Below are 23,329 nucleotides of genomic sequence, written 5' to 3' on the forward strand. Positions count from 1 at the left end.
GGCCATCCAGTATCCGGCGGCCGATAGGTAGATTCGGTGCTCATCGGCCGGGTGGGCCGGGCCACGCGCAGGCAGCAGGCGGGGCGTGGGGCGACGCGGAGTAGCCAGTAACTCAGAGTAATGGGCCGTAAAGGGGCGCGGAGGTACCGCGGGTAGGTGTCTCCGTCTCTGTCGCGCGCCTACGGGACGCGCGCCGAGTGCGAGAGGGACGGAGCTCCGAAACCGCGGTTCGGAATCGTCCTGCAGTGCGAGATGAACCTTTTGATTCATGAAGGGCGGCGCCAAGGGTAACGCCGAGGGTAACCGGGCCCTTCAACGGGGTCCTTTACGCCGTGCGAGCGTCCTTGGCGGGAACGTGAGGCTGGCCAGGGCTGCCACCCAGGGCCGCCAGGGCTGCTCCCTTGCCGACCGGCGAGCCGGCTTTTCGAATTGCAAAGCGCCGTCTCGTCTCCGTGGCCCCGCCCCGCCCCGCCCCGCCCCGCCCCGCCCCTTGTTGCGCGGATGAATATGGACGACCGCCTTTATGAGAATCGGAGGCCCTTACTGCCACAGAGACGTCGCCGTCGTCGGGTGCGCCGTGGCGGCAGGCAACCCAACGTGCGCGCCAGCGGGGCAGAGAGCGTGCCCGCCGGCGCGCGCGCTCTCCGCCGCCACCAAGCCCTCCTCGAGTCGACCGACGGAGGCCTCTTCCGCGAAAGCCGCCCTTCGTCATTGTCCCAGGCAGCTGCTCATTGTCCGGCTAAGTGCCACCCCGCCGGGCACAACTACCCTTGATGGCCAGGCCCTTCATTGCCTCTCAAGGCTTCACTCTGGTTCAAGACGCCGCCGCGCCATCTGTCGGACAAACAAACACTCTCAAACAGTCACTCACTTTTTCTCAGCAAGTGGGGACAAGCGCTAGGTCAATTAGGAAAAGTGGAGGTGTTTGCCCCTTTTGCCCAAGGTCGAGGGGCCCATGTGGCCGGACAGCATCGACCCATTGGCAATCGATGGTTCATGTGATGGAGGAGAGAAGAGGCGATTTGGAGGGTGGGGGTAACAACTTCTGGGACGTTATGCAGTGGCCCAGCCGGACCCTGGGGGCTACACAGTGGGCCAGAGGACCGGTAAAGGCGGCCAAAATTCTGGACGCGCTTTGAGTTCCAGAGTCGCTACATGGTATCGAAACCGAACGTGTGACCCCATCATTGGATTGCTCTCCAAACGAGGAATCCAAAGGTGGGGTCACACGTACGGTTTGAGTCCTGCTTAGCGACTCTAGAGCTCAAAACGCGTGTAGAGTTTGGCCACCTCTCCACCGGCCTTCTAGCCCACTGTTGGGCCCGGCCGGCGTGGCGTGGGTTTGCCGGACAGGTGTCGGTGCCTTAACGGGCCGTCACGCCTAGCCAGCCTTCATCCTTGCCGAGCACATAATGCGGCGTCATCAAATTACCGGCCGACAACATTGGGGCGACAAGGCGTATGCACAGAGGAGGGTCAAAAGCAAGCAAACGCCTCTTCTAAAAGATCGATGTTTTTGTTTTTTCCACTCGCGGCACAAGGCTTTTGTTTGGGGTTCGGGCCGCCCCTGATTTGCCCCAACCACCTGCTGCTGCTCTGGTTTCGGAGCGCCGACCTCTTTTCACCGTTTCAGCGCTAAGTCGGCGGCGGCTGAGTGGTTCTGAAGGGTCGCTTCTTTGCATTGCTCCGTCCCTCTCGCTCGCCAACGGGACGCTCCATGAGTGCGACAGAGAACGGCTCGTCGAAATCAATCATATCTTGTCACAATTACTAGACTCGTTGGGCCGCGCTGTTCTCGGAATTCATCTCGCCTTTGCCGCGGCCCTCTAATGTGTGCGCTCGCTTCGATCCCTTTCCCGGGAACGCCGCGGCACAGCCAACGTGATGCCCCGTGACATTTCTTCCAGGTAATTTATGTCGATCGAGGAGCCGCGAGGCGCCTGCACTGGTCGACGAGGCCGCGCCTCACTCCACGGGAGGGAGACGGCGGCACCAGGACCTCCAGGCACGCGCCGGCCGCCAGGACACGCCAGGACACGTGCTGACAGATAGCAGAAAAAAAATGCCGATAAGATTCGTCAGGATGGGGATCTTCTGTCGCGACGTGTATCAAGTTTGTTGGAGTGTGTCGGCTCAGATCAAGTTCAAGACTCGAGGAGACAAGAAAGAATATTGGTTTTTGCTCTAGTCTAAATGAGAACAACAACAAAAAACGGGTGTTTTATCTCTCTTCTTTGAAGGCGAGATATGCAAGAGTGCAGCTGCCGCGGCATGCCTGCGGGACCAAGGCGGGACCATCGGCCACAAAGGCCCCTCTGTACCCACGCCTGCCCCTTCGAGAGGCCCACCCAATCAGGCGGCCCGTTGCCACGGCCTGATGACTGTGTCCAGCAGGCCGGCCGGCAGGGCCAGGCCTTGGATCGGCCGAGTGAAAACAAGGGATGACGCAGAGGCCATTGTCCGCCAGGCCTCGGCCCGGCCTCGCCTCCAACTCGGAGGGTCGGAGGGCAGCGGCCGGGGTGTGGTCACTGCCCGCCCTCCACCCCCGGCTCCCGCCCCAGGGGCACCAAACTCTAGGGTGCATTTCGTCACGGGCTGGTGGCGCGCTGGTGCCTAGGGGGTCAGGGACGGGTTCAGGGGGTGATGTTGCGAACGTCGCCTACTTTCAGAGCGATTTTTTGCCTCCCCCTGGATCCACGCCTGCTGGGGCTGGGGTGCGGGGGCTGGGGTGCGGGGGCTGGGGTGCGGGGGCTGGGGTGCGGGGGCTGGGGTGCGGGGGCTGGGGTGCCGGGTCTGGGGTGCCGGGGCCGGGGGCTCAGCTGGCTGGCTTTGCACCGCGTGAAGCACCACCCGGTCGGCCTATCGGAAGCCCTGGCCGGCTTCCCAGAGGAATGGCAGTGGCCCGAAGGCCCCCAAGGCGAACGGATAACTTCATCCCGCGGTCGGCGTCCACCTCGCCGACGCAGTCTCGACCTGAGCAGGCCCAGCGCACCCGACACCCCCGGTGTGCATGTGTGTGTGCTGTCTCGCCTAGCCTGGCCGCGTCGCGAGGGGCGGGGGCGGGCGGGGGCGGCGGTGGGGCCTCCGTGGGGCGGGGCGCCGCGCCGCCCGGAGCGCCGATCCTCCTCAGTCGCTCGAAGCGTGGCGAGCGGGGCGGTCGTGCTCGGTGTGGCGGTGCCGTGCGTCTCTGTCGCTGTCCCGGCTTCGCTCTGCCGGCGTCGCTCGCGCGCCCTCGTGCATTCTCTCGGAGTCCCCACCACCGGCCAGCCCGTCGGCTCGACGACAACGACGAAGACCTCCGAGAATTCCATGTGGGCTCGGACTCCGGGCACTCCGGGCACCCCCGGACCGGCAGCGCGGCTGGAGCCGAGGCTGGAGCCGCCGCCGGCCGGAGCATGCCGCCACTGCGAGAAGCTCACCGAGTGCATCACCTTGGCCGGCGGGGTGCGCCTGCCGGTGCGCGGCGCCTGAGCGCGGGAGTGCGAGACAGTGCGGTGCAGGGAGTGCCCCAGGCTTGGCCCCAGGCTTGGCCCCAGGTGCAACAAGTGTTTTGGACCGAACCGGAGTGAGCGGCGCGGCGCCAAGCTACCCCGCGCACCCGCAGCACCGCAGCGACCGCGTGCCAGGACAACCTGAACCCCGTCTCGTTGACAGCAGCCGCCAAAATGGTAGGTCCCAGACCTTGGAATGCGTTGCAGTGTACTGTACAAGTGGGTTTCTTTTACAAAAAAAAAACACTTTATTTTAAGTTTACCTATGGCTTCCGTGCCGAAGCCCCTCACACTTGAAGTTGAAACCCCTGAAAGCCCTTGTTGCTTACCAGCGACAGACACGAAAAGGCGGGAAAGGGCGTGGCATTTCACTGAGTGGCAGGCAGGCAGACACACCGGGCGGTCCGTACAGTGTTCTAAGGACCGCCTCTCCTGGCGCACAGTGGCGATAAGCAGCGTCGGCACGGCGCTTTCGAAAAGGGGGCGTTTTTGTGGGCCACGGCAGGAAGCGCTGCCAAGTAAACCAGAGATAAGTCCATTCTCTTTTGCCAACGACACGGCTTTTCTGGAATGTAAGCTGCTTTCACGGGGTTCTCGGGCGCGCGGCCGTGAGGAGGCCTACCGAAACCGAAATCACTTTGTGTGCGCGCCATGGTAATGTGGTCGGTCAGATAGAGCTGTTCGACTGTCTGGGCAACTCTGGGGGGCAGACGGTCTGGACAGCCGAAGGGAGGGAGAGAGAGACGGAGGTCTGGCCGGGCTGATGGGGTGAAACCGGAGTCGTCAGTCTCGGCAAGTGTCCCCCCTCCCCTCGCCCATGCTCCCGTTCCTGTGGCACTGGGAAGCTTATCGGGACTGGAACGTGCCCGGTTCGTTGCCTGTCTGTCCGTTGGGTTGCCTACCTCAACCGGAAAGTGCATTGATAAGGACCTCCCACGTGAACGGCGCCGTTGGGTTTACAGACCTCGCGTACTGTACTTTATTTTTGTAGGAAAGCAGCCTCGTGTTTTCCCTCCCCCCGGACCGTCCTGCTCAGGCAGACGCCAGGCGTGTTCCTGAAGGACGTCTCCGGCGTCCCTGGAAGGCCCTGGAAGGTCCTGGAAGGCCCTGGAAGGCCCTGGAAGGCCCTGGAAGGTCCTGGAAGGTCCTGGAAGGCCCTGGAAGGCCCTGGAAGGCCCTGGAAGGCCCTGGAAGGCCCTGGAAGGCCCTGGAAGGCCCTGGAAGGCCCTGGAAGGCCCTGGAAGGCCCTGGAAGGCCCTGGAAGGCCCTGGAAGGGCGGACGGTGCCGCGGGGAGGCAGCCGAGACACTGAAGGCTCGGAGCACAGATTCGGGGGGCGCCGGGTGAATTAGTGCGACTTAGAGCGTCTTACAGCGACTTACAGCGGCGTGTCAGCAGCCGAGGCGAGATAACGGAACGCACCATCTGATTCGAGCGATACGGGCGCGGCATCGCCGCATCGCATCGGCATTTCCTTCCTGATTACGGGGCCCGTCCCGCAAGGCACGCACGGCGCCCGCTGGAATGCCGTCAATCAAAAAAAGTAATTTTAAAGAAAATGCAAACTGCTTATCGGTTTAGGCGACGAGGGCGCCTCGAACAAGAAGGGGTATTGTTTTCCGAGCGGCGCTGGCAGCATGCCATTTGACGTACAGCGCCATATGTCCCCAGGCATCGTGCCGGAATTCGTCATCTTTCCGCTAGCAACACTCACAAGACAACATGGATCCCTTGCTGTTGGATCCGGTCAAAGACATCCATACCAGAGGGACGGGGACACATATGGGACGCCCAGCCCGCTCCCAGCCTTCCATATTCCGACACCCGACCCACACTCGGGGGCCCTCGCACACGCACACACGCACGCACACTTTGAGAGGAAAAGGCGAGAGAGACAGAGTGTGTGTCCTCAAAGGGAATGCCTGAGATGGACAGAGACAGTCCTGCTAACGAGCCCCGGCGGATGGCGTACCCTGGCCGGCCCTGGTGCCGCCCTGGTGCCGCCCTGGTGCCGCCCTGGTGCCGCTGCCCCGCGTGAGGCAACCCTTCGCAAGTACAGCTGGCCCGCCGGGCCACTACACTACAACCCCGACAAGTGCGGCTCCAGGCCCTCCAGCCCCGCGGGGCTGCTCGACTCCGGTACTGTGGCCTTGCCTTTTCCCAGCCCCGCCTTTTTCAAACGCAAAGAATGCGCGAGAGCGGAAAGGCGGAAAGGGACAAAGCAGAAAGAATGTCGCAGCAATTACGACGCGCGGCTCCCGACTCTGTCTCTCTCGCACCCGTGCGGCCCGCGGGACGCCCCGCGAGAGCGAGAGGGACAGCATGGCCACCGTGGTGCGGCGGTTCTCGCTGGCCGGCAGGGCGAGTCCGAGGTTTGTCGGTTCCGCGTCGTTACCCCGATATGACGAGTGTGTGGACGCCGCGGACGCCGCGAACGGCGCGGACGCGGACCGAGGCCCGACTAACCCGTTTCACAGCGTAATGCAATAAATGGTAATGAACGTGACAGTCCGCGGGATCGCGGCCACTGTTTTGGGACGCGCGAATAGCATTTCGGCGACGCGTCAAAGCGGGACAGTATTTCGGCCCACATTAAATTAGAGCCGCCGCGCGGGTGTAATCCGTTTTGGCGCGCAAAGACGGGAAACGAAAAATGAAAAGCCGGCGGCTAATATTTTGCCGCCCCCCCCCTCGGAGAGTGCTAATGTTGTGCGGCCGCGGGCGGGGCCGCTGAACACCAGCAGACATGAACCCGCTCAAGTTAACGAAGTTTGCGCACCCTCCCCGCCGGCGCCACCGGCACCCCTCAGTCGCTCGGGGCCGCCGTCGTCTGCTTGTCCCACCTTCACGGCTCATCGGCTGCGGGGAGGATTGATTAGAGTGGTCTGGTAATTGTTTTCCCTCGGCCACCTGCTCCGCCTCTCCGCCGCTCCGGTCCGCTGGATGACAAAGTTCCAAGAGGTGTAAGAAACGGCAAAGGCGGGGCTGAAAGCGAGGAGGGATGATTAGCGTGGCCGCAGAGCCAGCGCCGCAGAGCCAGCGCCCCGGGGCCCCAGGGCGACGCGGAGGTGACTTGGGGCCACTGGCCGTCCTCGCGGCGAGAGATAGCGTCCTGACCGACCTCCCCGCCCTCGTCACCCTTGGCCTTGAAAAATTAGACTCCCTCCTTTCTCTCGACGGCGGGGTCTTTCTTCGCGGGCGTTGGACTCAACCCACAGTGACAGTGCAACCAGCCGATGCGACGTATAGTCGTCTACTTCCTGCTGGATTCCATGCACCTACTCGAAACCCATATTTTTGACTTTCGGGTTGTGGGGCGAGTTCCGGCCGCTACCTTTCCCAGCAGTCGTTTCTTCGGCAACCGGCGCGGAAGAAGTATCGGTAAAATTAAGAAGTATCGGTGAAATTGGCCGGCCCCTGGAACCACTTGAAGCTGGCCGAAACGGCGAGCGGGGCGCCGAAAGAAGCGGCCTTGGAAGTCAGTCAGTGAACCGTGCACCCGCCAACGGTCTGGAGGTGGGTAACCAGGCCGACCTTGCGACCCGCCCAGCAATTCCAGTGCCGTGCCGACGTGCGAATGGGACGCTGACTATGTGTGCCCGGGCAACACACACACACACAGCGGCGCAGAGCCGAAAGCACACACACACACACACGTACACAGGTTTCTAACTGCTGAGATTCTTGTCCCACTTCGTCGCCAGTCGTGGAATTACTTTCCACTCTCCTCCAGGCGCGGGAGCGCGCGGGGTTTGCGCTGTTAAGTCACATTGACTCAAGGCTAGCCTCGCTGGGGGGCGGGGGGACTGAGTGCATGTGAGCGGTACGAGGGCAGAGCCCGTTCGCACTGAAAAAGATTCTGACTACACAGAAGTCAACGTGAAACAGAGCAAAAATGTGACGAGCGGAAAACAGTGTTCGATCGTTTGGCCGGCATCGCGGGCCTTATGCACTAGAGGCTCTCGTTGTCCGCAAGAGGCAGCGTCCTGTGTCGCCTCGGAACGGCGTAACGATGCCCGAATCAAGTCCCCTCCCTCCCCCCCCCTCCCCCCTCCAGCGCGCAACCTGGGACAAACGGGGCACTCATACGGCGTATCTAGCGAGGATCGGCCGGTGACGGCCTGGTGACATAGGGCCCCTTTCTGTGCCAAATGACGTCAAATCAGCGCACATGCCGGTAACTGCTCCGGGCGTGGCGGCGGCTTGCGTGGTTGTATCAGTGTGGGCGTTTCCTGGTTCCCTGGTCCCTCGCTCCAGCGGTAAACAACTTCCTAAACAAGTGAGTCAGCCCGGCCCGGCTCGGCCGTGTGACAGGTGTGTCCCAAAACGGTCGCCCGGCCGTCAGGCAAAGCAGGCAGCCTTCCGGCGGGCAGCCAGGGCTGGCAGGCCAGGCGGGCGTCCATAATCTCCAGTGAGCCTCCAGCGTCAACACAGCCACGCATTACCGCCCACGCGCTGCAGTGTTTGGGAAGCGTTTATGGGTCAGTCACGCAAATGTTGGGCTGGAAACCCGTTTGGGCGCATTATGAACACTGCTGAAACTGGGATCACGCTTCAAGAAGGGGGTACTTCGAGTCAGCTGCCTGTCCTGAAGCGTGCGGATATGAAACTTCCAAGAATTTAGATAGGAGGGATAGGGTAGATATGCTCCTGCAGGCTGGGCCTAAGTGTTGGTCGACTTGGGGAAAGAATGCCTTAGTTTTACCCGTCAAGTGCTGTTTTTTAAATCCCTTGTGAAATGGCATGAGAGTGTTTGTGTTTACCCGAGAGTGGTCTCGAGTAATTGCTGCTTTGCCGAACAGATAAAGTCCCCCGTCTTTAATCTCTGCCAGGCCATCCAATCGTCCGTAAACCTGATTCTATTTTCCTCCGCACGTCGGTTGCCACCAATGCAGCAGATCGCTCCATCCTCGGACGCGCCCGCCCGAGGTGTTTTCCAATGGCCGAGAGTTTATTAATTCTCGTGCCTTGGGCTGGGAAGAGAGTTTCATTTTACTGGACGCCTGTTCTGGACAAGGCAGAAAGATCATTCTTCGGGCTCCTTACCACTGCGAACTTAGTAATATGAGGCTTCTGTTGTAACCCCGAGCCCAGTCCCCTGGATTGTAAGGTAGAAAGGCTAAATACTTGAGTAAAAATGAGTAACCTGATTGAAACACGTGTCAAATTGATAAATAGAAGAGAAGTACTTTGCTTGTCGCTTAATTTCTGGAAACTTAAGAACTTTCTGTGACCCGATCGAAGGTCCATAAAAGGAGTAAACTACTAAAGCAGTTACGACAAAAAGAACAAGCGTCCATAACATACTCCGATATTGTGTGCGCGCGTGCGTGAAGGGCGACTGGGCCTGACGCCGTGTCTGGCTGCATTCCAAAGAGTTATTGGAAGAGACTAACTGCCCCATGTGGATGACACGCTGCTTGTTGATGGCTCTTGGAACCTTAGCCTTGTCACCGCACCAACGCTTTTGTTGTTGTTGTTGTTGCGTGGGCGTTATGGCCCGTGCGTAACGGCAGTTTCGATGACTTTTCCGCGGGACTGGGTGCGAGTTTGCCGATCTGCACATCGAGTCCTCGGTGAAAATGATGGAGAGGCAGCGTTCCGTTGGTGGTGAGTCACAGGTGGCAAGTCGATTTAGTTCCTCGGACGGGCCGATGCCACCGTGTCACCGTGGTGTCACCGAGGCAACCGCCCCGCCGATGATTGATGTCTAGCGATGAGCGAAGATAAAAATAGAGCATTGCCGTCGATTCGGACAAAGGGCACCCAATCGAAGTCATCGACCCAGACCCAAAGTCGCCGCGAGGACTTGGCGCAAAACGGGGACGCTTTCAGGGATGACTACCGCGTAACAATGGTAAGGTAATCGGCAGATGGAATGGAGAGAGCGGCGATCAAAATTCAGTTACAACTCTGACGCCGAAAGCGCTCTAAACGCCACAACGGCCGGGTTGACCTTAAAACGGCCCCTAAAAAGGTGGCATTTGCGAGCCTAACACCCTCGCGGGTAGCCGTATACGCGGCTTATGACGAGCGACAGCGCTCCGTGCAAAATTGCCCGTCTTTTTATCTGTTTATTCTTGGAGCCGACTCAGCAGCAGGTTCCCCGGCGCTGGGGCCCGTGGGGCCCGGGGCCCTGCTTGCGGCTGGAAAGCACGTGGGCAATCTGCCAAAAGCCTCCCAAGAGCTTGGGGCCTCGCCGGCCTCGCCACGGGAAGCCCTCGCACTTGCGTTGCTTTTCCTTTTCGGCCGGTGAGTGGTTCCAGCACCAAGCTCCGCACCGCTCCGCACCGACGCAAAGGCTGCCTGGCAGCTCGAGAGAGAAGGCCCTCCTCTCAAGCTGGGAGGGGTGCGCGTCAAAAGCGTTAAAAAAACCGGAGCCCCAGAATGTGTCGGAACAAAGGGTTCTGGACAAAAACGAGAACCAGCACTCTTGGTGCCCGGGCTAGTGAAGGGTTTGCACGAAGTAACACGTGCCACGAATCGAATATTTAACTCGCGGACTATACGACCAGGACCAAGACCAGAACTGCTGTGTCCGAGCACACGTTTTCGTGCCAAGACAGTGTAACCTTGAAAGTAAGCCGGCGACCACCCCCAGCACCCCGAACCACGGCCTGCTCTCACCAGAGCGGGCCATCCCATGCATATTATCAACACAATTATCTTTCATATATTTAGGGTGTATTTAAGTTCTCGTCGACAGGTGTTTGCGAGTGTCTTAGACGCGGTTGGACGGGTGGCCTCTCCGGGGCCGCGCCCGTCTCCGCATGGTTCGAAGCCTCAGCCTGCCCGGCTCAATTTTCCACGCCTGAGTGCGGTTTGACGAAGGAGGGAGGTGAAAATGGACGGAAACAGAGTTTACGCCTTCATGTTGGGGGAGTAGATCGCCGCCGAAGCCATCAAGACACCACTTCCGCAGGGCGGGGCGGGGTGGGTTTGTGCGAGGCTGGGCAGGGCTTGACTCAGAGCGCCACCCGACGCTACGATCGCCATACTAAAGGGCGCGTAGTAAAAAAAAATTAATGTCTCAAACTTTTACCAGACCGTCGTCCGTCGCCCTGTACAGTCTCTTGAAAATCAGGCGAGAGTATCGTTCGCAGCTTGTTTTTTCTCCACCCTTGGTGTGACCTTGGCGTGACCTTGGTTTCAGGTGGACCCCGTGTTCGGAGGCCCTGACCAGCAGCGGCGCAACATCGAGGAGATGCACGAGTGGTGCATGTCCCAAGGCGCCGTCGAGTTCAACCGCTCCGTCGTCCTCGGCAGCCTGGGCGCCGGTAAGCTTGAAGCGGGAAACACGGAAAAACCATCACCAGAATAATTCAAAACAGTTGGCAAAGAAAGTTTAGCGAAAGCTGCTCCATTTACAATCTGTCGCCAAAGTTTTCCAACAAACATTCATATATTAATCTATTCCCCACCCTACTGGAAAATTATGACTGCGCGAAAAAAACACCCTCAACAAAAAGGAGAAAGTTCCCCAATAATGACCCGGTGCTGTGCCTCGAAACTTCAAAGCAGCACTCCCCTGGGCCTGCGTTGTTCACTGCCAGAACAGCGGCGCACTGTGCGCACACTGTGCAGGTGCGGCATTTTAATAAACATTCCGCATGTCGTTTGCATCGCGGCAACACTACCACGGCATTCTGCCTTTTCACGAACCGGCCGAGCGGACCGCGCATCGGCGTCCACTCTTTTTCACGAGCGACCCAGCGAGGGCAGTATCGTTCGGACAACAATTGTCGCTCTACCTTCCTCTCTCTCTATCTTTCTGCCTCCTCATCTCGGTCTTCGCCTCTCACTCTCTCGCTGGGTGGAATTAATCGAGGCGGATTCGTTGTTGTGAGGCAGAGAGGCTGGCTGAGAGGCACTGTGAGTGGCTGATTCGCCCTTGTGCCTCCAAACAGGGCGAATCAGGGAGCCGTTCCCTAACACTGTGCCACCTAATCTCTTGGTCACCGGTCGGCCCGGGCGCCGTTCAGAACGATTACGGTGAGGCGCGGCCAAAAGGGCAAAGGGAGGCGCGCGGCGTTCCAGGGCGTTCCAGGGCGTTCTAGGGCGTTCCGGGCGTGTTCCACTGGCTTTGAACGCCGCGAGCACAAAGCTGGAACAAAACCACGCCGCCCGGATTACCGCAACAGCCCGCCGCTCACACCGGTTGGTTTAATGCTGCCTCGGCGCTCAAAGAGCGCGCACGTTGAGGGCTTGAGCCGGCCCACGCTCTCCACCGCGGGGTGCCAGAAAGGTGGCCTACCCCTCGGGCGGGCCGGGTCGCCGCCTCCTACGCGGCCCTGCATTTTGCATGAGCAGACACACGGACGCACGGACGCACAGATACACTGACAGGCGCATTCACCGACGGGCCGTCCGTCGCAGTGTCGGTGAGGGCTGTTGCTGTGACAGGCACGCAGCGCCACGCACCCACCTGTTGGCCTGTTGGGGAAGGAAAGGGAATGGAAGGCCGATACGAAAGGTCTGGCTGTAGTCCCAGTCGGCAGGCTCTTTTCCCTGGCGTGCTTTTATTGCCGAGTCGGACAGCCACCGCGCCCCACCGCGCCCCACCGCCACGCCCCACCGCACCCCGCCGCACCCCCGGGGCGTTCCGTCGTCAATCCTTGCCTGGAAATCCGGCGGGGAGGCACACCGTGGGAGAGTCACCGAGACAACGGAATTCCGCACTGGATGATCCCTCCCCGCGAACCGCCGCCAACGCCGAGCGGGCTAGTCCACCGGTAATTGTGCGGCGCGTTGTTCGAAACCCGACCTCCCTGTCTCCGCTTTCCACCGGCACACACTCACCGGGTGGAACTCGCCGGCGACGGCGAGGTTGAAAAACCGCGTAAAGAATTCGTGAGGAAATATTAAATGTACCCGTCAAAACTTAATAGGGTTTAGCCGCGCGCTCGCGCCATGTGGGGCGCGGCGTGGTGGTTGCCTGCCACCGATTTCGCCATTTTGCCGCCGAGTATAGTGACTCGCTGGCGCGGAAAGTGTCTAAACTTGTGTCCAAAACTACTGGCCGAGCAACTTGCGGCGCGGAACTTCGACCACCGCGGACGCCGGGACGCCGGGACGCCGGCAAAGTTAGTTGACGCGTGCCATCGCCTCGCCGTCGCGCCAATTCGTTGCAGCACCGGGCCATGGTTTGCGGCCGCTAAAAAAGCTGTCTTTTAAACTTCCATTTTCGCCGTGTAGAGCTGTGACTCCTCGCTGCACCGCAAGAGAGGCCGTGGGGGCCGGGGGCGGCGTGGGGCTTGGACCCTCTGTTCCGACTCTGTTCCGTCGTTCCTGGAATCAGACCAGCCCCCGCGGCCGCCCTGTCTTGGCGCTGCCCCCCGGGCCCCCGCGTCCTGGGGAGTCGCGGTAATACAAATTAGCATGACTCATGAAAACGGCTCGCCGGCCGACTGCGACAACGGCGCGGTGCGGCGCGGTGCGGCACGGCAGGAAGACCGCGACCCGAGCCACGTCGCCGAGGCCGCCTTCCTGGAAGGCGCTGCCCTAGTGCGGCGTGGTGCGGCACTGCGTCTCGTCTCCCTCGCACTGCACGGCGCCCCGCGAGTGCGAGCGAGACAGCGCGACAGAAGCACGGCCTGCTGGAGGGCCGTGGGCGCGAAGGGCGCGGCGGAGGGCCCGCTTGGTATTTAGTATAGTGCGGTGGCGGCGCGGGGCGGCGCGGCGCGCCAGCGGGGTGCATACGGCCTGTCTAGGGCTTGCCTGGAGCCGTGATGTCGACCCACTCGGCCCAGGTGCTGGAGGGGCTGGCGGGGCTGGCGGGGACGCCTTTTGCACCAGCTTTTGCACCACTACTGGTGCCAGTGGAGCCTGCAGCCTAAGCCTGCTCCGCCCGCCGCACCACTTGACCCAGTTGGCGGGGCTGGCGGGGCTGGCGGGGCTGGCGGGGCTGGTGCCACGCGGCACGGCGAGGCACGGCGAGGCACGGCAAGGCACGGCTGCGGGCCCTGCGGGCTGCACCACAGCCAGGCAATGGCAATGGCCCTGGCAATGGCAGTCCCAGGCGGAGGCCTTGCCAGGCCTTGCAGTGCGGTGTGCTGGCCGTCCCTCACGCTAACGGCCTCCTCTTATTAGCATTATTGCATTTCGACCGCGCCGATGTGCCCGCGTGTGTGAGTGTGTCCGTCCGTGTGTGATTGTTAGTGCGTACGTGTGTGTGAGTGTGTTCGTCACCGCACCCCTAACCGGGCCAAGTCATGCGAGCCGATTTGCGTTTCGTTCGGTCGGCACTCGTGGTTGGAAAGGCGGGTCAAAGCTGTCAACCCCTCTCTCTCTCTCTCTCTCTCTCTCTCTCTCTCTCTCTCTCTCTCTCTCTTTCTCTCTCGCCCACGAGGGCGAGGGAGAGGGCTGCCTGCGCAGTCCGTCTGCAGCCAGCTCGTCCTGACTGCTTCGCCGGGCTTCGCTGCTTCGCTGCGTCCCGAAAGCGGCGTCGCTTTTTCATCGCCTGATTCATGTTCCCCGTCGTGTCCCCGGCCCGCCCATTCCGTTTGGGCGCGAGCGAGCCGCGGCGGGGCGGGGCGGGGAGCGTGTCGCCCACGCGGCCTTACCGTGCCGCGTTGCGTTCGGTCCGTCTTGCCACCCACGGTGCGCGACTGCGCGACTGCGCGGCCCACCCCGGAAGGACACCGCCGGACGCAGCCAAGGCCCGCCGCCCCCGTAGGCGAAGGAGAGGGAGAACGAAAACAAGAAGGACGAGGAGAAGAGGGTGGACGAGGAGGGCGTCCGCGTAGCACAGTGTAGCACAGCGTAGCATCACTCGGATTGAAAACGGGTGGTTCTTTCTTGCGCCGCCAAAGAAACGCTGATCCATCTCTGGGACACACGCGGTGGCCTTTCCGAAGGTACAGTACTTCTTAGGAGGATCCCAGTCGTTGGCCGGGCTGGCCCAGGGAGGACGGGCGGAACAAGGCCCCGGGAAATAGAAAAACAACACACACACTTGCACATACGTACTCGCAGGCACACGGCACACACACACAGACTCACGTATGCGAGCGCGCACACAGAGCCGCTGTCATGGCTTGCTCGTCCGGGCGGCGAGATGGCGGTAGAGTTTTCGGACGTTCTTGGTGGCGGCGGGGTGGGGCGGGGCGGGGTGGGGTGCGGCCCGCGGGGCTTCATGAGCAGTGCCCCCTCCCCTTCTCACCCCATTCCCTCGAGCTGCTTCGCGCTCTGACGCGAAATAGAATAATCCTCGCTAATTTCCGCCCCTCTGTCAGGCTCCGGCCCGGCCGCGACCGCGGTCGAGGTGTCAGTTTCTGGTCTGGCGAGGGTGGACGAGGGGCGGGGCGGAGGGAGGGGAAACCGTTCTCGCATTGCAGCCCAGGGCCATCAGCGCCGTCTCCACGTTTAATCCCAGCTCGTCACACCTGGCAGGATCCTAGGCACATTTTACCTGAGTGCCACGATGGTGCACCCTGTGGTCCTGTGGTCGGCCCGTCCCCTCTCCCCGCCGCCCCCGCCGCAGCAGCCGCAGCCGCGCCTCACACTCACCGCGGCCACTAACTCCCCCGGCCCACCAGGCCGTGCGGTTTTGGCCACTTCGCACCATTGCCACTGCCCACCCACCGCGTTAAAGCGATTCCACTGGCAGTCGGAAAACCTTGATCCCGTATGCAACCGAAATAAACTGTTTTCTCAAGTCCATCACTCAAAACACCTGCCGAGCTCTGCACAGTGGGCCAGAAGACTGGCGCAGGCGGCCAAGACTCTAGACGAGTTTTGAGCTCCAGAGTCGCTAAATGGGACTCGAAACGAACGAGTGACCCCATCAACGGATCGCTCGCCGATCGAGGAATCCATTGGTGGGGTCGCACGCTCGATTCGAAACCTGTTTAGTGACTCTGGAGCGCAAAACTCGTCTAGAGTTTCGGCCCCACTGTGAGCTGAGCACGTTCCGAGCAAGCGCCTGCGCTGCGCGGCGTAGGCAACCCGTCCGCCGCGGCTGGCGCGCAGTTGCCTACCCCGGACTCCACAGGCGCTCGCAGACAAACATTTTTATTTTTCTTTCAAGCCGTCATAGCTAAAAGTAAATTATTTCCGAGGAGATTGTTGGCCGGGCAGCCCACCGTCATTGATTCTCCGTTTGCGGTTGCAGAGCTGGGCTGGTGCCCGATGGCGTGGGACGGGCTGGCCTGCTGGAACGCCACCCCCGCCGGCCACACCGCCGCCATGCCCTGCCCCAGCTACATCGCCGGCTTCGACATGCAGGTAACCTTCTTGTTGTTGCTGCTATTGTTGCTTTTGTTGTTGTTTGGAAGGTCGCGCTGGACCAGACCGCGGGGTGTGTCATGTCGGTGGACTCATTCATGACCCGCTCTTTGGCCGCGGTGCCTCAGTGAACAGCCCCAGCGCGTCGCGTCCTCGTTCCGAGAGTCGTTTTCATCGCTGTGTCTCTCTCGCACTCTTCGGGCGTCCCGTGTAGGTGCGAGAGAGAAAGGAAACAACTCTCGGCATCAGTCTGCTCCTTCCGAATTGAAAAGGGCAACAGGGATTCCCCCTTCGGTTTTCCCTCCCTTCTTTGTCCGGGTCGGGCCGGGTCGGGCCGGGCCCCGACAGGTCCTGCTTGAGCGTGGCAGGGATTGGTCCGGATAGGTCGGCTTGCAAGGGCGCCCCTTTGATGTGGCACCGCCAGCACAGCCAGCACCGCCCTCCCGCAGCGGAGAGCAGCTTAGAGCACCTTGCAGCGCCATCCGCGTCCCGAGGGCTCAGCCGGCACAGCCTCAGCCTGGCGTTCCTAGAAATCCAGGAAATTGGAGGCGAGCGGCTCGAACGCGCGATGAGATGGTTCACTTTGGTGCGTCCGGACCGCCCTTCCTTTCCCTGCAGTCCCCCTTGAACGCCATAAAGGCCTTGAACGCGTAAAACCCCTCTCGCTTTGAACGCCTCAACCGAGAGAGACAGACTCCGTGAAGACACAAAGTTACCCAGGCGTCTGGCTCCTCCCCTTTTTCGTCCTTCTCCGTCGCACCCTTCTCGCGGCCTCCGCGTCAAAGCGGGTGCAACAAGTGTCGCTGCTTTGACGAGCCGAGTGGCCGTGGCCCCGTGGCGCCGTGGCGGTGTTGACCCTCGCGAGTCCCTCGATGCGGTTCAAGCGTTCAAGCGCCGAAGGGTTGACGAGGGGGAAAGCCCATCGCACCGTCTCTCTCGCACCCCTTACGTCGCATCGGCGCCGTGTGTGCGGCAGAGACAGAGAGACTGTTCGGGGAAGGCGTTTGGTGGGATCACCCCCCAGCGGATTGCCTTTCAGGCCCGCTGTCTCCATGAGGCCCCCCACCCCCTCCCCCCGCTTTGGCACCTCGACGTGCGCCGGAGAAGTTTCCCCCGCCCGCCACTCCCGGCGGGACGGGGCCGGCAGACCGATGCCGCGAGTCGTCGCTCTGTCTCGCTCGCACTCATGGAGCCTCGCGAAGAGGTGCGACAGAGACAAAACGACTTTCGGAATGAGGATGGATGCAGCGAAGCGCGACAGTGTCGCGGCAGCCGAAGCGCGGCAGTGTCGCGGCAGCCGAAGCGCGGCAGTGTCGCGGCAGCCGAAGCGCGACAGTGTCGCGGCAGCCGAAGCACGGCAGTGTCGCGGCAGCCGAAGCGCGACAGTGTCGCGGCAGCCGTAGCGCGACAGTGGCGCGGCAGCCGAAGCGCGACAGTGTCGCGGCAGGTGAAGCGCGACAGTGTCGCGGCAGCCGAAGCGCGAAAGTGGCGCGGCAGCCGAAGCGCGACAGTGTCGCGGCAGCCGAAGCACGGCAGTGTCGCGGCAGCCGAAGCGCGACAGTGGCGCGGCAGCCGAAGCGCGACAGTGTCGCGGCAGGTGAAGCGCGACAGTGTCGCGGCAGCCGAAGCGCGAAAGTGGCGCGGCAGCCGAAGCGCGACAGTGTCGCGGCAGCCGAAGCGCGACAGTGTCGCGGCAGGTGAAGCGCGACAGTGTCGCGGCAGCCGAAGCGCGACAGTGTCGCGGCAGGTGAAGCGCGACAGTGTCGCACCACCCGAAGCGCGACAGTGTCGCGGCAGGTGAAGCGCGACAGTGCCGCGGCAGACAGTGTCGCGGCAGGTGAAGCGCGACAGTGTCGCGGCAGCCGAAGCGCGACAGTGTCGCGGCAGCCGAAGCGCGACAGTGTCGCGGCAGCCGTAGCGCGACAGTGCCGCGGCAGCCGAAGCGCGACAGTGTCGCGGCAGCCGAAGCGCGACAGTGCCGCGTAGGGCCAGCAATTTCCGCTACGTTATAAGCTGCGTGAACCCTTCACATTTTGCACGAGGCCTAGCCAGATAATTACCAATTAACACACCGGGATGGAAAGTTTATTTTTTAATTTAGATAAGTTGAGAACTTTGTAACTGGTTTGGTTTCGCTTTCTGTGGCACACCGGGGCGTTTTGCGGTAAAAACCGGTAAAAACACTTTCAGTGTTGGTTTTATTTTTCCACGTGTGTGTCCTTCTGATCGCTTTCTGGCTGCTTCGACTTTGGGTCCCCCATTGCCCCGCGCTCGGGGCTCTGCGCCGCCCTGCGCCGCCCTGCGCCGCTCTGCACGCTTTGTCGTACTTGGAGCGAATACACAAGTTGAAATCAAGAGGCCGTTACTTCGCAGTTTGGAGCGGCGTGGCGCGCGCCGTCACGCTAACCAAACTTGAGCCATTTCCGGCCAGGGCCTCGCTGTGTCCGGAGCCAACAGCAGCAGCTCGCCGTCAGGGTGCGAAATTTGTGCTCGCCTTGACACGCTCGTTGGCCTCCGCGCTTCCCCGCCTTCGCCCGCTTGAGAGACGGAGACACAGACGGACCGCCCGGCGGGGTGGGCCAGCCCGGCGCCCACCCGCGTCGAGCACGTTGCCTACAATGCCATTCGCAGGCGCTCCGTCTCTCTCTCTCCCTCACCCGCTTCATCCCTCTCCCGCACAGATGCCCCGGCGCGCCCGACCAAGCACCCTGACCTGTCTCTTAGGTCTCTATTATCCCTCTCTTCTTCGCTCTTGGCCGAGTCCCCGGGAAGACGGCCCGAGCTGCAATCACACACACACACACACACGCACGCACGCACACACACACACACACACACACACACACACACACACACATACACATACACCACACGCGCTCACTCAGTGCGGACAGCCCGGAGCACGAGTTACTTTCATTCCCCAAAGAGCACCGCTATCTCTATCTCCCCTTGACAAAAAGAAAGCAATCCTGGATGAAGACGTGGCGAACGTCGTCCGCGTCCACTCGTCCACGTTGGCGGAAACCCGCCGCCGCGCCCTCCTCGGCAGCCCTCGGGGATCGCATCCCTCACCGCGGTGCTGCTCGGTATCGGCGGGGCGGGGCGGGGCGGGGCGGGGCGGGGTGGGGCGGGGTGGCTACAAATGAGTGGCTGAGGCAAATGCGCGCCCATCTGTCCTCTGTCCAGAAGCGCCCCCGCTGCGTCCCAACAACGGTCGGCCGAATCTGGCAGGACGGACGGACGGGCCCACATTCTCCGGCCCCACTCCCCACCCGTTTAAAAACGAAAACATCCAGAATCTGGCCGAAACCGTTCCGAATCGCTTCCGAACGCTCGGGGTTCATCCAGAATGCTTCCGAACTGAGGCATGCGGACGTCGGGGAACTCCCGAAATCACCCCTGTTTCGGGGGCTGTGTTGTCGGGGCAGTCCGACATCCTTCCGAATGTTCCCGGGCACCCCGAAGTTCTTCCGAGACCCCGAATCCCGTCAGTTCGGAAGGATTTCGGGCTACCCCGATGGTCCGTGCATAGTACTCTTCGGAAAATCCATTCTTTCAAATTAAGTAAATCGCAGTTTTAAATTTCATTTTTGGAATTTTGAGCTCAAATTTGGTATGGGGTATCAACGCCAAAATTAACAAATGCCATTTTTTTTATTTTCAAATTGGACACTTTTTTTCTGCTATCTTGAAAACTACAAGTGCTATCTAAAAATGGATTGCAGATTTGGATCGGACTCGATTTCGACACCCCGAAAGCACTTTTCGGAAGTCTCTTCTCTCCAATTAAACCAATATAATCTCAATCAAAGTTTGTACTGAGCATTGGTTAGCTGCCTCCTTAGCCCCCCCTCCTACAGTAGTCCTGGCTTCCACCCCACCACGAACCATTCTTTTCGGAACGATTCCAGTAGGGCCCCGACGCCGGAACTCCGGCGGAATCCTTCCGAAACGAGACTGACGTCGGGGTACATCCAGAAACTTGCGGATCTTGGTCATTTTTGGGTAAAATTCGGAAGACCCCGTCGGAAGCGATTCGGGGTCGCCCGATCGGGGACACCCGAAGTCATTCCGACGTTCGGAACGATTTCGGGTGTTTTCATTTTTAAACGGGCACTCCCCACTCCCCACTCCCCACTCCCCACTCCCCACTCCCCACTCCCCGCCCCACTCCCAATTCCCCACCCCCACTCCCCACTCACTGTAAAACTGGCGGGTTGGGCCGGGCCCCCTGTATCGACCAAGACCAAGTGCATTCCGACCGGGCTCGACTCGCAAACTTGGCTGCAGGCTGATTCCGGACGCAGTGCTCTGTCTCTCTCGCTCCCCGTGCGGCGGGTACGGCGTCTCCTCGGAGTGCGACAGAGACGGAGAGATGGAACGAAGCTGCGCGGCCTGCGCGGCCTGCGCGGCGGCGTCCAAGGCGGCGGCCAAGGCGGAGGCCCTGATTGCGGGCGAGGGACGTCTCCTTTTACGAGTCCGACAATGGAAATGCGCGTCGATGGCGGCGTGGGTTGGCGAGGGTCGGCGTGGGCGCGCTGCACCGCCACTGTCGAGTGAAGGACGGTTATCGCGGTGGGAAGAGAAGGGGGCTCTGAAGAAGGGCCCCACCAAGCGCACCCAGCGCACCAAGCGCACCCGAGTCGCTCGGTGCTGGCCGTGGAGGAGTAGCAGTGGCAGTAGCCGCGCGGGGAGAGCGAGAGCGAGCGAGAAAGAGTGTGTAGTTTGGCGTGTGGGGCTGCGCCGCTGCGCCACGCGGCTGCTTTTATGACGTGCCCCGATTGGTCGGCGTCGCCAGGCGGCGTGCATACAGATGGCCTGCTTGCAGGTGTTGACGGCGTGCAGCATGCGCGCTGCGCCGCCCGATTTCTGACGGAAACGCTCTTCCCCCTCGCCCTCCACGGCCTGCACGGCCTGCAAGGCCACACGGCGTCCCGGCGACTTATTGCTGAAAGGCTGCTCGTCCAGCAGCGGTGAGGACGGCGAGGACGGCGAGGACCATGAGGGCGGCGAGGACGACCAGGACGGCCGAAACGTTCCCGGTTGAGAAAGAGAGATACCACGCGAGTGCCCAAGTTCCGGTGGCATGTTACCAACTTCTTGGCCCACACTCTCCCTCCCCACTCCTCCTCCTCAAAGGCCCGCTTTGTAAGGTGATATTTTTCTAAGAGGTATTTGTCTGTGACCAACCCGCCACCCCGCACCCAGCGTCCTGCCTTGGGTGTCTCCACACGGTCCGTTGCACGCCAGTCCACTCCTCGACCACCGTTTTCCGCTGCGCCCTGCGCCCCGCTGGCCTCGCTGGCCCTGGGGTCACCCAAGCTGAAGCGATACTCGCCCTGGCCCCGCCGGGCGCTACTTTGTTTGCCAAATTAAACTGCGGCCCCGTCCTCCTCCCCCCCCCCCTTTCGCCCCAAAGTTGCGCTCTTGTTAGGACGCGTCCGAAACAACGTGGAAACGCGGGACGGCGGGAGGTCACCCGATCACTGCCTGCCGATAGAAACTAATGAGAGCGATCAGGCTGTCGCGCCACTGGCAGGGAGCAATAATGTTTTTCTTCCGGAGAGAGGGTCGCGGGGCGTCATGCCTCTGCACGCCCCCCCCCTCCCCACCCCATTACAAATCCCTGTTGCAACTACCATCTCCATTGATTGGCACAGTAATCCAAGTTTGCGCTCCGGCCCTAGCCTGTGCCCGGCCTTGAGGGGCTGGCATGGCCGTCGTGGCTGGCGGGGCTGGCGCGCCGCGGCGTGGGCGTCGGCTCGTCCCCCTTGGCCTGCTCTAGATTGCTGCAGCGCTGGTGGTGCGCGTGCGCGGCGGTGAGGGGCGTTATTCCCCGACGAGACGCTAACGATGGCCTTTTTGTTGCAGGAGAACGCGACGCGGCGCTGCCTGGCGGACGGCACCTGGTTCGTCAACCTGACCATGAACCGGACCTGGACCAACTACTCCATGTGCGCGCCCCACGACGTGGCCACGGTGGTCGTCAGCCTGCCCGACTCGGGGAACAACTCGCTGCTCGACGTAAGTGCACCCCGCTCGCAGCCTCTCCGTCAAGACCGCCATGGCGATTTCGACCGGCGAACTCGCGGCCAAACTTTTGTCGCCGCCGCCGCCGAACTCGAGAGCTGATTGGCTGTCCCGGCCCGGGGATTCTAAGCGTGGCCTCACCCGCCCGATCAGCGTCAAGGAAACGCGGGCCACCTATTCAGAAACGTGGAAACAGGCCTGTCAAAAAGTTTCCTGCCTGTTGTTTGTCTTTGGCGGCCGTAACTTGAGTCGCTTTCGCCGCGTTGTTTATATTTTTTCAAACGTGAGTAATGGTTCCGCGCTGCGCTGAGCGCGGATGGGCTTGGCGACGACGGAAGTCAGAGTCGGAAGTTGAACCTGAGCCAGCAGCCGGCAGCTTCCCGCGAGGAGGAAGCCAGCCCCGGCCTGCGGCATTACCGGTCGAGCCGCTTCTTGTTGTTGTTGTTGTTGTTTATCGCGTCCGGGAAGGGATGAGGAAAACTGCCGAGCCCAAATTTGGCGGCAAAACAAAGCCCGTTGTCGGGGTGCGCTAGTTGGCGGCGCGACCGGCGGACTGAGGGGCAACTTTGACGACGGCAAGCTGAAGCGGCCGAAGCGGGCCAGCGCCGCGCCATCCGTCCGACGGCCTCGCAATTTGCATATCAACTTGACGCCGCCAACTAGCGCACTGGCAACGATTGCCCCAAATTAAAGGGCGGCCTCCGGGGAAGCCGAAGCCCAAGTTAAGGCCAGCAGACTACTGATGATTCCGAGAGTCGTCTTCGTCGCTCCGTCTCTCTCTCGCACTCATGGGGCGTTTCGTGTAGGTGTGAGAGAGACAGAGCGACGCAACTCGGAATGAGTCGGCTGGTCGCGCGGGGCGGAGAAAGCCAAGCCAAGCTTAGCCGAAGCAAGCGGGGAGGAGGAGGTAGAGAGAGCAAGCAGCGGCCTCGAAACGCCGCGGCCGGGGCGCGGCCGAGGACTGCTACCGAGCCGAGTCGAGCCGAGCCCGTCGGGCTGCCTCCGCTCGCAACGCCCCACCAGGCCCCACGCGCCACCGCGGTCAGCGGCACAAATTATTTCTCGAATTATTGCTTGGCCTTTCTCTCTGAGTGGGCGTGTGCGCTGTGTGTGCGTGTGTGTGTGTGCATAGATTCGTTGATTATTATTTTATTATTTCCCCAAATCCCCCGTCGGCCTCGCACGCGCTGCGAGCGCTGCGACGGGTAATCCCCCTTTGACGGCGAGTCCGTTTAATCCTTCCGGTCCGGGGCTTCCGGGACTAATTCGACAAAGTCCGCGGATGTCGCGCGTCTCGCGTAGTCTCGCGCGTCCTTATACCCGAAGTACCGACTTGCTTCCTTTCCCTGCGGTCCAGCCTCGCCGTGAGGGTCCTTTTTACTTTTTTTTCCGCGTCGTATGTTCCATCGTGGGTCTCGGCCCGGCAGCAGCCCCTCACAACAAATCGTATCTTCTGAAAGTTGCCGACAAGGAGGCGCGCGCTGTGCCGAATAACTAACCACGCGGCGGACGGACTGATTCCGCGAGAGTCGTTGTCGTCGCTCTGTCTCTCTCGCACTCTCTCTCGGCCGTGCGAGAGAGACG

General features: G+C 61.4%; 1 protein-coding gene across 3 annotated transcripts in view; it reads left to right on the forward strand.

Moving 5' to 3' along the window:
* The first annotated feature begins 3,149 nt into the window (after positions 1 to 3,149).
* LOC117644645 (secretin receptor-like) overlaps positions 3,150 to 23,329 on the forward strand; it is a 65,926-nt gene continuing 45,746 nt past the window's right edge. For all 3 annotated transcript variants that reach the window (XM_034384259.1, XM_034384271.1, XM_034384265.1), the window contains exons 1-4: positions 3,150 to 3,668; positions 10,644 to 10,767; positions 15,603 to 15,715; positions 21,587 to 21,739. In XM_034384259.1, coding sequence (XP_034240150.1) covers positions 3,666 to 3,668; positions 10,644 to 10,767; positions 15,603 to 15,715; positions 21,587 to 21,739 — 393 coding nt within the window. In that variant the 5' untranslated portion in view covers positions 3,150 to 3,665. The remainder of the gene's footprint in view (positions 3,669 to 10,643; positions 10,768 to 15,602; positions 15,716 to 21,586; positions 21,740 to 23,329) is intronic.

This window comes from Thrips palmi, unplaced genomic scaffold (assembly GCF_012932325.1).
Source record: "Thrips palmi isolate BJ-2018 unplaced genomic scaffold, TpBJ-2018v1 HiC_scaffold_1, whole genome shotgun sequence".
NCBI lineage: Eukaryota > Metazoa > Arthropoda > Insecta > Thysanoptera > Thripidae > Thrips > Thrips palmi.